The following is an 11,663-nucleotide window of genomic DNA, read 5'->3' as shown; positions in this document are numbered from 1 at the left end:
TAATATAATAGTAATAAACTATGAGTGAAAGGGGCGTCTAGTTAATATAATAGTAATAAACTATGAGTGAAAAGGGCGTATAGTTCATATAATAGTAATAAACTATGAGTGAAAAGGGCGTATAGTTCATATAATAGTAATAAACTATGAGTGAAAAGGGCGTCTAGTTCATATAATAGTAATAAACTATGAGTGAAAAGGGCGTATAGTTAATATAATAGTAATAAACTCTGAGTGAAAAGGGTGTCTAGTTAATATAATAGTAATAAACTCTGAGTGAAAAGGGCGTCTAGTTAATATAATAGTAATAAACTATGAGTGAAAAGGGCGTCTAGTTAATATAATAGTAATAAACTATGAGTGAAAAGGGCGTCTAGTTAATATAATAGTAATAAACTCTGAGTGAAAAGGGCGTCTAGTTCATATAATAGTAATAAACTCTGAGTGAAAAGGGCGTATAGTTCATATAATAGTAATAAACTATGAGTGAAAAGGGTGTCTAGTTAATATAATAGTAATAAACTATGAGTGAAAAGGGCGTCTAGTTAATATAATAGTAATAAACTGAGTGAAAAGGGCGTCTAGTTAATATAATAGTAATAAACTCTGAGTGAAAAGGGCGTCTAGTATAGTTTATGATGCAGTTTGTCCCTGAATAACATCAATGTTTGAAAAAAGCCGACACTGGTAAAACAGCGACCTCGTCTGGCTGTAAAAAGGCCGCACAATTGTTGACAAGTGCAGGATTATTCAAGGTCATTTATAGCAAGTTGCTTATACGAGGAGTGAAGATGTTGTACAAATAGGCTCATTATCGTGAGAGTGGCAATGCGTGGGTTTTGGTGGGCCATATTATGGTGTATTCATTCATTATTGCGATGTTATGAGCTAGGAAATATTAGAACTACAGTACCCAGCATGCAACAGTAGTGACGAGCATGCGCGGTAGCCCCGTGAAGTGTTGTATGTTGCTAGAATGCGGTATGAGCGCAGCCAACACGCCTCGTCTGCATTATTTACAAATAGACAGACAACACAATTATGACATGGTTATTTTACTACACCGATGGGTAATGTTGTAAGGCAGGAATAGTAACAATTATATAAACTTTATAAATGTCAAATGTAAATCGCTTTAACCGGAAGTAGCGCTTCCATAGGCTCACTGCGTGTTCATTTTTGCGACCCTGACGGCCAGGAGTCACGTGCGCAGTCGACTTCTCAGTGTCGTCGCCTCGGAGTTCCGCCCATCGGACGACGCTTGAGTAGAAATCGAGCGCTGCCAGTCCAGTTCTGATGTGCGCATTAACCTTAGCTGCGTTGTGATTGGCCAGTCACACGGTGGCGTCACTGACAGTCGGAAGCATGTTGTTTGGCTGACGGTGGAGTTAGCATTAGCATTAGCACCGTTAGCTCGTAAAGACGAGTATGTCTCTCCCGGCCGGAGGAGGAGGACAATGACGACATGGCGAACTGTGGCGCTCTTTCTAGTGTTGGCGTAAGTTACCTTATTATTATTATTACTATTAACACCTAACGCTGCTTAAGTGGGTCAATGCTAATGCTACTTTGTTAGCTAGCTGTGTTGTGATGTGGCAGCTGGCAAACTTCTTCTATCTTAATGTTACACTTCTTCTATTTACACTTCTTCTATCTTAATGTTACACTTTTGTTACATGTTACACTTTTGTTACATGTTACACTTCTATGTTACACTTCTTCTATGTTACACTTCTTCTATGTTACACTTCTTCTATGTTACACTTCTATGTTACACTTCTTACATGTTACACTTCTTACATGTTATACTTCTTCTATGTTAATGTTACACTTTTGCATGTTACACTTATTACATGTTACACTTCTATGTTACACTTCTTACATGTTACACTTCCATGTTACACTTCTTACATGTTACACTTCTTCTATGTTACACTTCTTCTGTTACACTTCTTCTATGTTACACTTATCTATGTTACACTTCTATGTTACACTTCTATGTGACACTTCTTCTATGTTACACTTCTTATATGTTACACTTCTATGTGACACTTCTATGTTACACTTCTTACATGTTACATGTTTCTTCTATGTTACACTTCTTACATGTTACACTTCTATGTTACACTTTTTTGTTAATGTTACACTTCTTATATGTTACACTTCTATGTTACACTTCTATGTTCTTACATGTTACACTTCTTACATGTTACATGTTTCTTCTATGTTACACTTCTATGTTACACTTCTTACATGTTACACTTCTATGTTACACTTCTATGTTAATGTTACACTTCTTCTAACATGTTACAGTTCTATGTTACACTTCTTCTATGTTACACTTCTTCTATGTTACACTTCTTCTATGTTACACTTCTTACATGTTACACTTCTTCTATGTTACACTTCTTCTATGTTACACTTCTTCTATGTTACACTTCTTACATGTTACACTTCTTCTGTTACACTTCTTCTGTTACACTTCTTCTATGTTACACTTCTTCTGTTATACTTCTTCTATGTTACACTTCTTCACTTCAACAAGTGTACAAACCCCGGTTCCATATAAGTTGGGAAATTGTGTTAGAGGTAAATATAAACGGAATACAATGATTTGCAAATCCTTTTCAAGCCATATTCAGTTGAATATGCTACAAAGACAACATATTTGATGTTCAAACTGATTAACTTTTTTTTTTTTTTTCAAATAATCGTTAACTTTGTAATTTGATGGCAGCAACACGTGACAAAGAAGTTGGGAAAGGTGGCAATAAATACTGATAAAGTTGAGGAATGCTCATCAAACACTTATTTGGAACATCCCACAGGTGTGCAGGCTAATTGGGAACAGGTGGGTGCCATGATTGGGTATAAAAACAGCTTCCCAAAAAATGCTCAGTCTTTCACAAGAAAGGATGGGGCGAGGTACACCACTTTGTCCACAACTGCGTGAGCAAATAGTCAAACAGTTTAAGAACAACGTTTCTCAAAGTGCAATTGCAAGACATTTTGGGATTTCAACATCTACGCTCCATAATATCATCAAAAGGTTCAGAGAATCTGGAGAAATCACTGCACGTAAGCAGCATGGCCGGAAACCAACATTGAATGAGCGTGACCTTCCATCCCTCAAACGGCACTGTATAAAAAACCGACATCAATCTCTAAAGGATATCACCACATGGGCTCAGGAACACTTCAGAAAACCACTGTCACTAAATACAGTTGGTCGCTACATCTGTAAGTGCAAGTTAAAGCTCTACTGTGCAAAGCGAAAGCCATTTATCAACAACACCCAGAAACGCCGCCGGTTTCCCTGGGCCGGAGATCATCTAAGATGGACTCATGCAAAGTGGAAAAGTGTTCTGTGGTTTGACGAGTCCACATTTCAAATTGTTTTTGGAAATATTCGACATCCTGTCATCTGGACCAAAGGGGAAGCGAATCATCCAGACTGTTATCGACGCAAAGTTGAAAAGGCAGCATGTGTGATGGTATGGGGGTGTATTAGTGCCCAAGACATGGGTAACTTACACATCTGTGAAGGCACCATTAATGCTGAAAGGTACCTGTACATACAGCTTTTGGAACAACATAAGCTGCCATCTAAGCGTCGTCTTTTTCATGGACACCCCTGCTTATTTCAGCAAGACAATGCCAAGCCACATTCAGCACGAAAAAGAGTGCGGTTACTTTCCTGGCCCGCCTGCAGTCCAGACCTGTCTCCCATTGATAATGTGTGGCGCATTATGAAGCGTAAAATAGGACAGCGGAGACCCCGGACTGTTGAACGACTGAAGCTCTACATAAAACAAGAATGGGAAAGAATTCCACTTTCAAAGCTTCAACAATTAGTTTCCTTAGTTCACAATCGTTTGAGTGTTGTTAAAAGGAAAGGCCATGTAACACAGTGGTGAACATGCCCTTTCCCAACTACTTTGGCACATATTGCAGCCATGAAATTCTAAGGTAATGATTATTTGCAAAAAAAAAAAAAAAAAGTTTATGAGTTTGAACATCAAATATGTTGTCTTTGTAGCATATTCAACTGAATATGGCTTGAAAAGGATTTGCAAATCATTAAGTTCCGTTTATATTTACATCTAACACAATTTCCCAACTCATATGGAAACGGGGTTTGTATTTAACAAACTGACGGGATTAAAAAGCTTTTTTTCCAAGTGGACATCAGGAAAGACTGATGACTTTACTGCTGCAATACCATTAAAGAGAGTAAAGCCATCAAAGCAGAGATTATGTTGGATGATGGTGGATAATAATATGATGTTGTCTATGACTTCAGTGGTTCTCATTCTTTGTTCAGCAAGTAACACCTCAGAAAATACCTGGATGTCCGTTACAGTAATGTAGTAGACCTAAGTATTCATTAAGTACCACCATAATGACATCATTAAATACAGTAGTGTAGTAGACCTAAGTATTCATTAAGTACCACCATGATGACAACATTAAATACAGTAGTGTAGTAGACCTAAGTATTCATTAAGTACCACCATAATGACAACATTAAATACAGTAGTGTAGTAGACCTAAGTATTCATTAAGTACCACCATGATGACAACATTAAATACAGTAGTGTAGTAGACCTAAGTATTCATTAAGTACCATCATAATGACAACATTAAATACAGTAGTGTAGTAGACCTAAGTATTCATTAAGTACCACCATAATGACATCATTAAATACAGTAGTGTAGTAGACCTAAGTATTCATTAAGTACCACCATGATGACAACATTAAATACAGTAGTGTAGTAGACCTAAGTATTCATTAAGTACCACCATAATGACAACATTAAATACAGTAGTGTAGTAGACCTAAGTATTCATTAAGTACCACCATAATGACAACATTAAATACAGTAGTGTAGTAGACCTAAGTATTCATTAAGTACCACCATAATGACAACATTAAATACAGTAGTGTAGTAGACCTAAGTATTCATTAAGTACCACCATAATGACAACATTAAATACAGTAGTGTAGTAGACCTAAGTATTCATTAAGTACCACCATAATGACATCATTAAATACAGTAGTGTAGTAGACCTAAGTATTCATTAAGTACCACCATGATGACAACATTAAATACAGTAGTGTAGTAGACCTAAGTATTCATTAAGTACCACCATAATGACAACATTAAATACAGTAGTGTAGTAGACCTAAGTATTCATTAAGTACCACCATGATGACAACATTAAATACAGAAGTGTAGTAGACCTAAGTATTCATTAAGTACCACCATAATGACATCATTAAATACAGTAGTGTAGTAGACCTAAGTATTCATCAATTACCACCATAATGACATTAAATACAGTAGTGTAGTAGACCTAAGTATTCATTAAGTACCACCATAATAACATTAAATACAGTAGTGTAGTAGACCTAAGTATTCATTAAGTACCACCATCATGACAACATTAAATACAGTAGTGTAGTAGACCTAAGTATTCATTAAGTACCACCATAATGACAACATTAAATACAGTATTGTAGTAGACCTAAGTATTCATCAAGTACCACCATAATAACATAAAATACAGTAGTGTAATTAACATGATGGTTGTGTTGTACAGTTATGTGGTAGAGATGTACAGTAGAATATGTATGAGATTGTCTTGTATTAGTCAGAGTGTGAAGCTGATCATGTACTTTGACATCTACTACTGACTTGATATCTACATCTGTCATGATGTCATCCATGTACTTTGACATCTACTACCGACTTGATATCTACATCCGTCATGATGTCATCCATGTACTTTGACATCTACTACTGACTTGATATCTACATGTGTCATGACGGCGTGGCAAAGTTGGTAGAGTGGCCGTGCCAGCAATCGGAGGGTTGCTGGTTACTGGGGTTCGATCCCCACCTTCTACCATCCTAGTCACGTCCGTTGTGTCCTTGGGCAAGACACTTCACCCTTGCTCCTGATGGGTGCTGGTTAGCGCCTTGCATGGCAGCTCCCGCCATCAGTGTGTGAATGTGTGTGTGAATGGGTGAATGTGGAAATACTGTCAAAGCGCTTTGAGTACCTTGAAGATAGAAAAGCGCTATACAAGTATAACCCATTTATCATTTATTTATTATGATGTCATCCATGTACTTTGACATCTACTACTGACTTGATATATGATGTCATCCTGACTTCATATCTACATGTGTCATGATGTCATCATTAGATTTAGTTAACCATAAAAACACTCAAATAGCAATCAGAAGATGGATTATTTACAGTTGGATAACATACAGTGCATCTGGAAAGTATTCACAGCGCTTCAGTTTTTACACATTTTGTTGTTAAAATTGTCCTCAAAATTCTACACACAATACCCCATGACAATGTAGTCTTGTTTTTTTTTTTAAATGTTTGCAAACTTATTACAAATAAAAAACATAGAAATGACATGTACATAAGTATTCACAGCCTTTGCTCAATACTTTGTTGATGCACCTTGGGCAGAAATGAAATTAGACTGGTCAGGATAGAGGGAAAGATGAATGCAGCAATGTACAGAGACATCCCGGATGAAGAGCAACATTCCTACCAACCTGATGGAGCTGTAGAGGTGCTGCAAAGAGGAATGGTCACACATGAAATATTTACTGTCCTTGCTTGAATAACATCTATTGAAAGTCAGATCCTAGAAGCATGTCCAACATTTAGAATGTTTGTGTGGCAGGAGCTGCTATGTGGCCTGCACAGAGCTGGACCATGTGCCTCCACAGGACAGTGGTGTGGTGGAAGAGACAGGAGAACACCAGCACCAGGTAGACTCATCAAATACTCTTAGTACCCTACATTTCTCTTACACTTTCAACTAGGGATGTCCGATAATGGCTTTTTGCCGATATCCGATATTCCGATATTGTCCAACTCTTTAATTACCGATACCGATATCAACCGATACCGATATCAACCGATATATGCAGTCGTGGAATTAACACATTATTATGCCTAATTTGGACAACCAGGTATGGTGACGATAAGGTACTTTTTAAAAAAATTAGTAAAATAAGATAAATAAATTAAAAACATTTTCTTGAATAAAAAAGAAAGTACAACAATATAAAAACAGTTACATAGAAACTAATAATGAATGAAAATTAGTCAAATTAACTGTTAAAGGTTAGTACTATTAGTGGAGCAGCAGCACGCACAATCATGTGTGCTTACGGACTGTATCCCTTGCAGACTGTATTGATATTGATATATAATGTAGGAACCAGAATATTAATAACAGAAAGAAACAACCCTTTTGTGTGAATGAGTGTAAATGGGGGAGGGAGGTTTTTTGGGTTGGTGCACTAATTGTAAGTGTATCTTGTGTTTTTTATGTTGATTTATTAAAAAAAACAAAAAAAAACGATACCGATAATAAAAAAAACGATACCGATAATTTCCGATATTACATTTTAACGCATATATCGGCCGATAATATCGGCAGGCCGATATTATTGGACATCTCTACTTTCAACACAACTTATGGATTTGTCTTGGCTCACAGCCATCATGGAGATAGTTGAAAAGAAACATGCAAAGACACAGACAAGGTGTTTTGGAGGAGCTGCAGTGTCCTTCTGTTTAGTGCTTTAACCGGAAGTGCCATCCATAGCGTTTCTACTCATTCATCACTCCAAACATTGTTTGTAAGTTTTACAATATAACTAAAACTATTCTTACTTACTAAAGTGTCCCATGTATGATGTCAGTAGGAGTGTTTTCATGCATATTTCTACCTGCTAATGTAATCTAATCAAGCTCGCATCGTTAGCATGAGCTCATATGCTAACACAGTTACGAGTGTCCATGTTAGTATTATTGTATAGTTTCACTGTCACTAATTCCTCAGTAAATTCACCAGAGAGTCAGCGTGGAGTTATTGAGTCTGTTTAGCTGATTGGAGAGCTAGCTTGCACAGCTAGTGGGTCCATGACCATGACTTCTGTTTTGTTTGATCAGCCGTTTTACTGCCCTGTTACAGACACCATTTGTAAACAAAGACAATATGTATATAAACATTTACACAATATTTCTGTGTACATAACTCATTTCACAATGTATGTATCTGTGACTTATAGTTTTAATACATGGACATAAATATTGTTTTCTTCTCAAATGTAGTGGGTGTGGCTTGTACACGGTTGAGCTCTATATAGTCTGGATAATACAGTATTTGTCTTCCAGAGACTTGAGAACAACAACATTAGGTTGTGTAGTGGATGCATCAATGTCCAGTGCATGAAAACATCTTCCTTAATAATGTTGATTGACAGCTAATAGTCTATTGTTGTTTTGTCACTTCTTGTGTGATTATGTACAATTATGTAATAATTATGTACAATGACGTCCAGTCTGGAGCTGCAATACATGACAGAAAAACATTTTACACAACTTGTCTGACGTTGTGGATAATATAAATATTTCTTTTTCAGTTTATGTACAATGTAATGCATTACATATTGCCACTTGCTTCATTACAGCACGTCTGAAAAGGAGTAGGAAGAAACTGAGCTTATTTAATTGTATCCCATTTCCTTGTTTTGTGTAACAGAACAGTGATTAAATAATGAATCTACCATAATAAGTAAACAAATATTAGATACATAAATCATCTTCATCTAAAAAAAAGTGTTGAAGATGTTCATCACAATGATTGTTGTGTGTACTTTGTCAACACTTGAACAGTCTTGAATCATGTTGCTGCTTGGTTTGATTTCTTTACTTCGTCCATTCCTTCATTTCATTCCACATGCTAAAGGTTTTAAGTGTTGTGCGTGCATACACATGTTTTAAATGACATTTCCCTCTAAGGTTATACACTACCGTTCAAAAGTTTGGGGTCACCCAAACAATTTTGTGGAATAGCCTTCATTTCTAAGAACAAGAATAGACTGTCGAGTTTCAGATGAAAGTTCTCTTTTTCTGGCCATTTTGAGCGTTTAATTGACCCCACCAATGTGATGCTCCAGAAACTCAATCTGCTCAAAAGAAGGTCAGTTTTGTAGCTTCTGTAACGAGCTCAACTGTTTTCAGATGTGTGAACATGATTGCACAAGGGTTTTCTAATCATCAATTAGCCTTCTGAGCCAATGAGCAAACACACTGTACCATTAGAACACTGGAGTGATAGTTGCTGGAAATGGGCCTCTATACACCTATGTAGATATTGCACCAAAAACCAGACATTTGCAGCTAGAATAGTCATTTACCACATTAGCAATGTATAGAGTGTATTTCTTTAAAGTTAAGACTAGTTTAAAGTTATCTTCATTGAAAAGTACAGTGCTTTTCCTTCATAAATAAGGACATTTCAATGTGACCCCAAACTTTTCAACGGTAGTGTATTTCTCCTCTTTTAGACTGTAGTAAGTGTTTTGTATTGATCATTCATTGATTTAATATTAGACTAGTAAGTGTTTTGTATTGATCATTCATTGATCTAATATTAGACTGTAGTAAGTGTTTTGTATTGATCATTCATTGATCTAATATTAGACTGTAGTAAGTGTTTTGTATTGATCATTCATTGATCTAATATTAGACTGTAGTAAGTGTTTTGTATTGATCATTCATTGGTCTAATATTAGACTGTAGTAAGTGTTTTTTATTGATCATTCATTGATCTAATATTAGACCAGGGGTGTCAAACGTACGGCCCGTGGGCCGGATCAGGCCCGCGGACAGGTTTTATCCGGCCCGCGGGATGAGTTTGCTAAGTATAAAAATGAACCAAAATTTTTGAATGAAAGAAACTGCTGTTTTAAATGTGTCCACTAGATGTCACAATAGCAATTATTTGCATCTTTGTAGATTATGCTACATATGTAAAAAAATAAAATAAACCACATGATGTTAGTGCACCAGTTAAGGAAAATGAGCAAACTTGCATGAATGACATCCTGTAATTTGATTTTGATATAATTTTTTTATCGTAATAGATTGAAAATTAACACCAATGAGTTGACTGATGAACATTATCACATAATGTATTCAGAAAATATAAATAACGACAAATAAAGATAGAATACTATTAACCGCAACATGTAAGTGTAAAAAAAAAACAACATTATGATTTGTACATTTTCAGAATTTTCTTGTTCTATTTTTAAACAAAGAAAACAATCTGAATTTGTCTTTATTTTTAAGTTATCGTGCCGTGATTTTACCTGTCCGGCCCACCTGGGAGTAGATTTTTCTCCATGTGGCCCCCGATCTAAAATGAGTTTGACACCCCTGTATTAGACTGTAGTAAGTGTTTTGCATTGATCATTCAGTGATCTAATAAAAGACTTTATTCACCCGCCAAAAAAACCTGATTTTCAGCCGGGGTCCACAGTGGTATTCAGTTGTAATACACTTTTCCACCACTTGGATTTCAATGTATTATTTCATGGAAAAACCCCTGAGATGCAGCATCTTGTTTTCAAGGGGGACTAGTGGCAGTAATGACAATATCACACTAGCAGAAGAAGTCTAGAGCACTAACATGATGACTACATTAGTTTTCAAGGGGGACTAGTGTCAGTAATGACAATATCACACTGGCAGAAGAAGTCTGGAGCACTAACATGATGACTACATTAGTTTTCAAGGGGGACTAGTGTCAGTAATGACAATATCACACTGGCAGAAGAAGTCTGGAGCACTAACATGATGACTACATTAGTTTTCAAGGGGGACTAGTGGCAGTAATGACAATATCACACTAGCAGAAGAAGTCTAGAGCACTAACATGATGACTACATTAGTTTTCAAGGGGGACTAGTGTCAGTAATGACAATATCACACTAGCAGAAGAAGTCTAGAGCACTAACATGATGACTACATTAGTTTTCAAGGGGGACTAGTGTCAGTAATGACAATATCACACTGGCAGAAGAAGTCTAGAGCACTAACATGATGACTACATTAGTTTTCAAGGGGGACTAGTGTCAGTAATGACAATATCACACTAGCAGAAGAAGTCTTTAGCACTAACATGATGACTACATTAGTTTTCAAGGGGGACTAGTGGCAGTAATGACAATATCACACTAGCAGAAGAAGTCTAGAGCACTAACATGATGACTACATTAGTTTTCAAGGGGGACTAGTGGCAGTAATGACAATATCACACTAGCAGAAGAAGTCTAGAGCACTAACATGATGATTACATTAGTTTTCAAGGGGGACTAGTGGCAGTAATGACAATATCACACTGGCAGAAGAAGTTTATTTTGCTTAGTACTTACTTTTCTCTTCAGCCTAGGAATGATGTGTTGAATAGATCATCATCTTAGTGATTTGAATACAAGGTTGTGAAGTGTTTTATGTGAGATATGATGATGAAAGAGCATGTACGCTGACTTATTTCAGAGGGTGAAGAAGTGTATGTTAGTGATGTTCCCAGGGTTGTGTCAGTAATGAGTGTGATGTCATCAGGAGGATGAGGACTTGGGCGTGCTCCCCTCGTCCTTGTCTACCAAGGAGCTGGCAACAGGTGACCATGAAGAGAAGGAGCAGACTCTTTCACAGGTGAGTTACTTCTTCTTTGTCTTGTGATTAAGTCTACATCTTGTATTTCACATAATGACTAGCACTTTTTGTCAATGGAGATTTCAACTGTAGAAAGATTAATATAAGTCTT

The 11,663-nt window shown here is 36.5% G+C and overlaps 1 protein-coding gene across 5 annotated transcripts in view; it reads left to right on the top strand.

Moving 5' to 3' along the window:
* Window positions 1-1,338: 1,338 nt before the first annotated feature.
* Window positions 1,339-11,663, top strand: part of LOC133650158 (SUN domain-containing ossification factor-like) — an 82,692-nt gene continuing 72,367 nt past the window's right edge. For all 5 annotated transcript variants that reach the window (XR_009826191.1, XM_062047078.1, XM_062047080.1 and 2 more), the window contains exons 1-3: window positions 1,339-1,498; window positions 6,717-6,804; window positions 11,459-11,551. Coding sequence is in view for 4 of the 5 variants with exons in the window: in XM_062047078.1 (XP_061903062.1) it covers window positions 1,458-1,498; window positions 6,717-6,804; window positions 11,459-11,551 (222 nt within the window). In the remaining variant the exon portion in view is untranslated. The remainder of the gene's footprint in view (window positions 1,499-6,716; window positions 6,805-11,458; window positions 11,552-11,663) is intronic.

This window comes from Entelurus aequoreus, linkage group LG05 (genome assembly GCF_033978785.1).
Source record: "Entelurus aequoreus isolate RoL-2023_Sb linkage group LG05, RoL_Eaeq_v1.1, whole genome shotgun sequence".
NCBI classification, from domain to species: domain Eukaryota; kingdom Metazoa; phylum Chordata; class Actinopteri; order Syngnathiformes; family Syngnathidae; genus Entelurus; species Entelurus aequoreus.
This window is presented reverse-complemented; position numbering and strand designations above follow the sequence as displayed.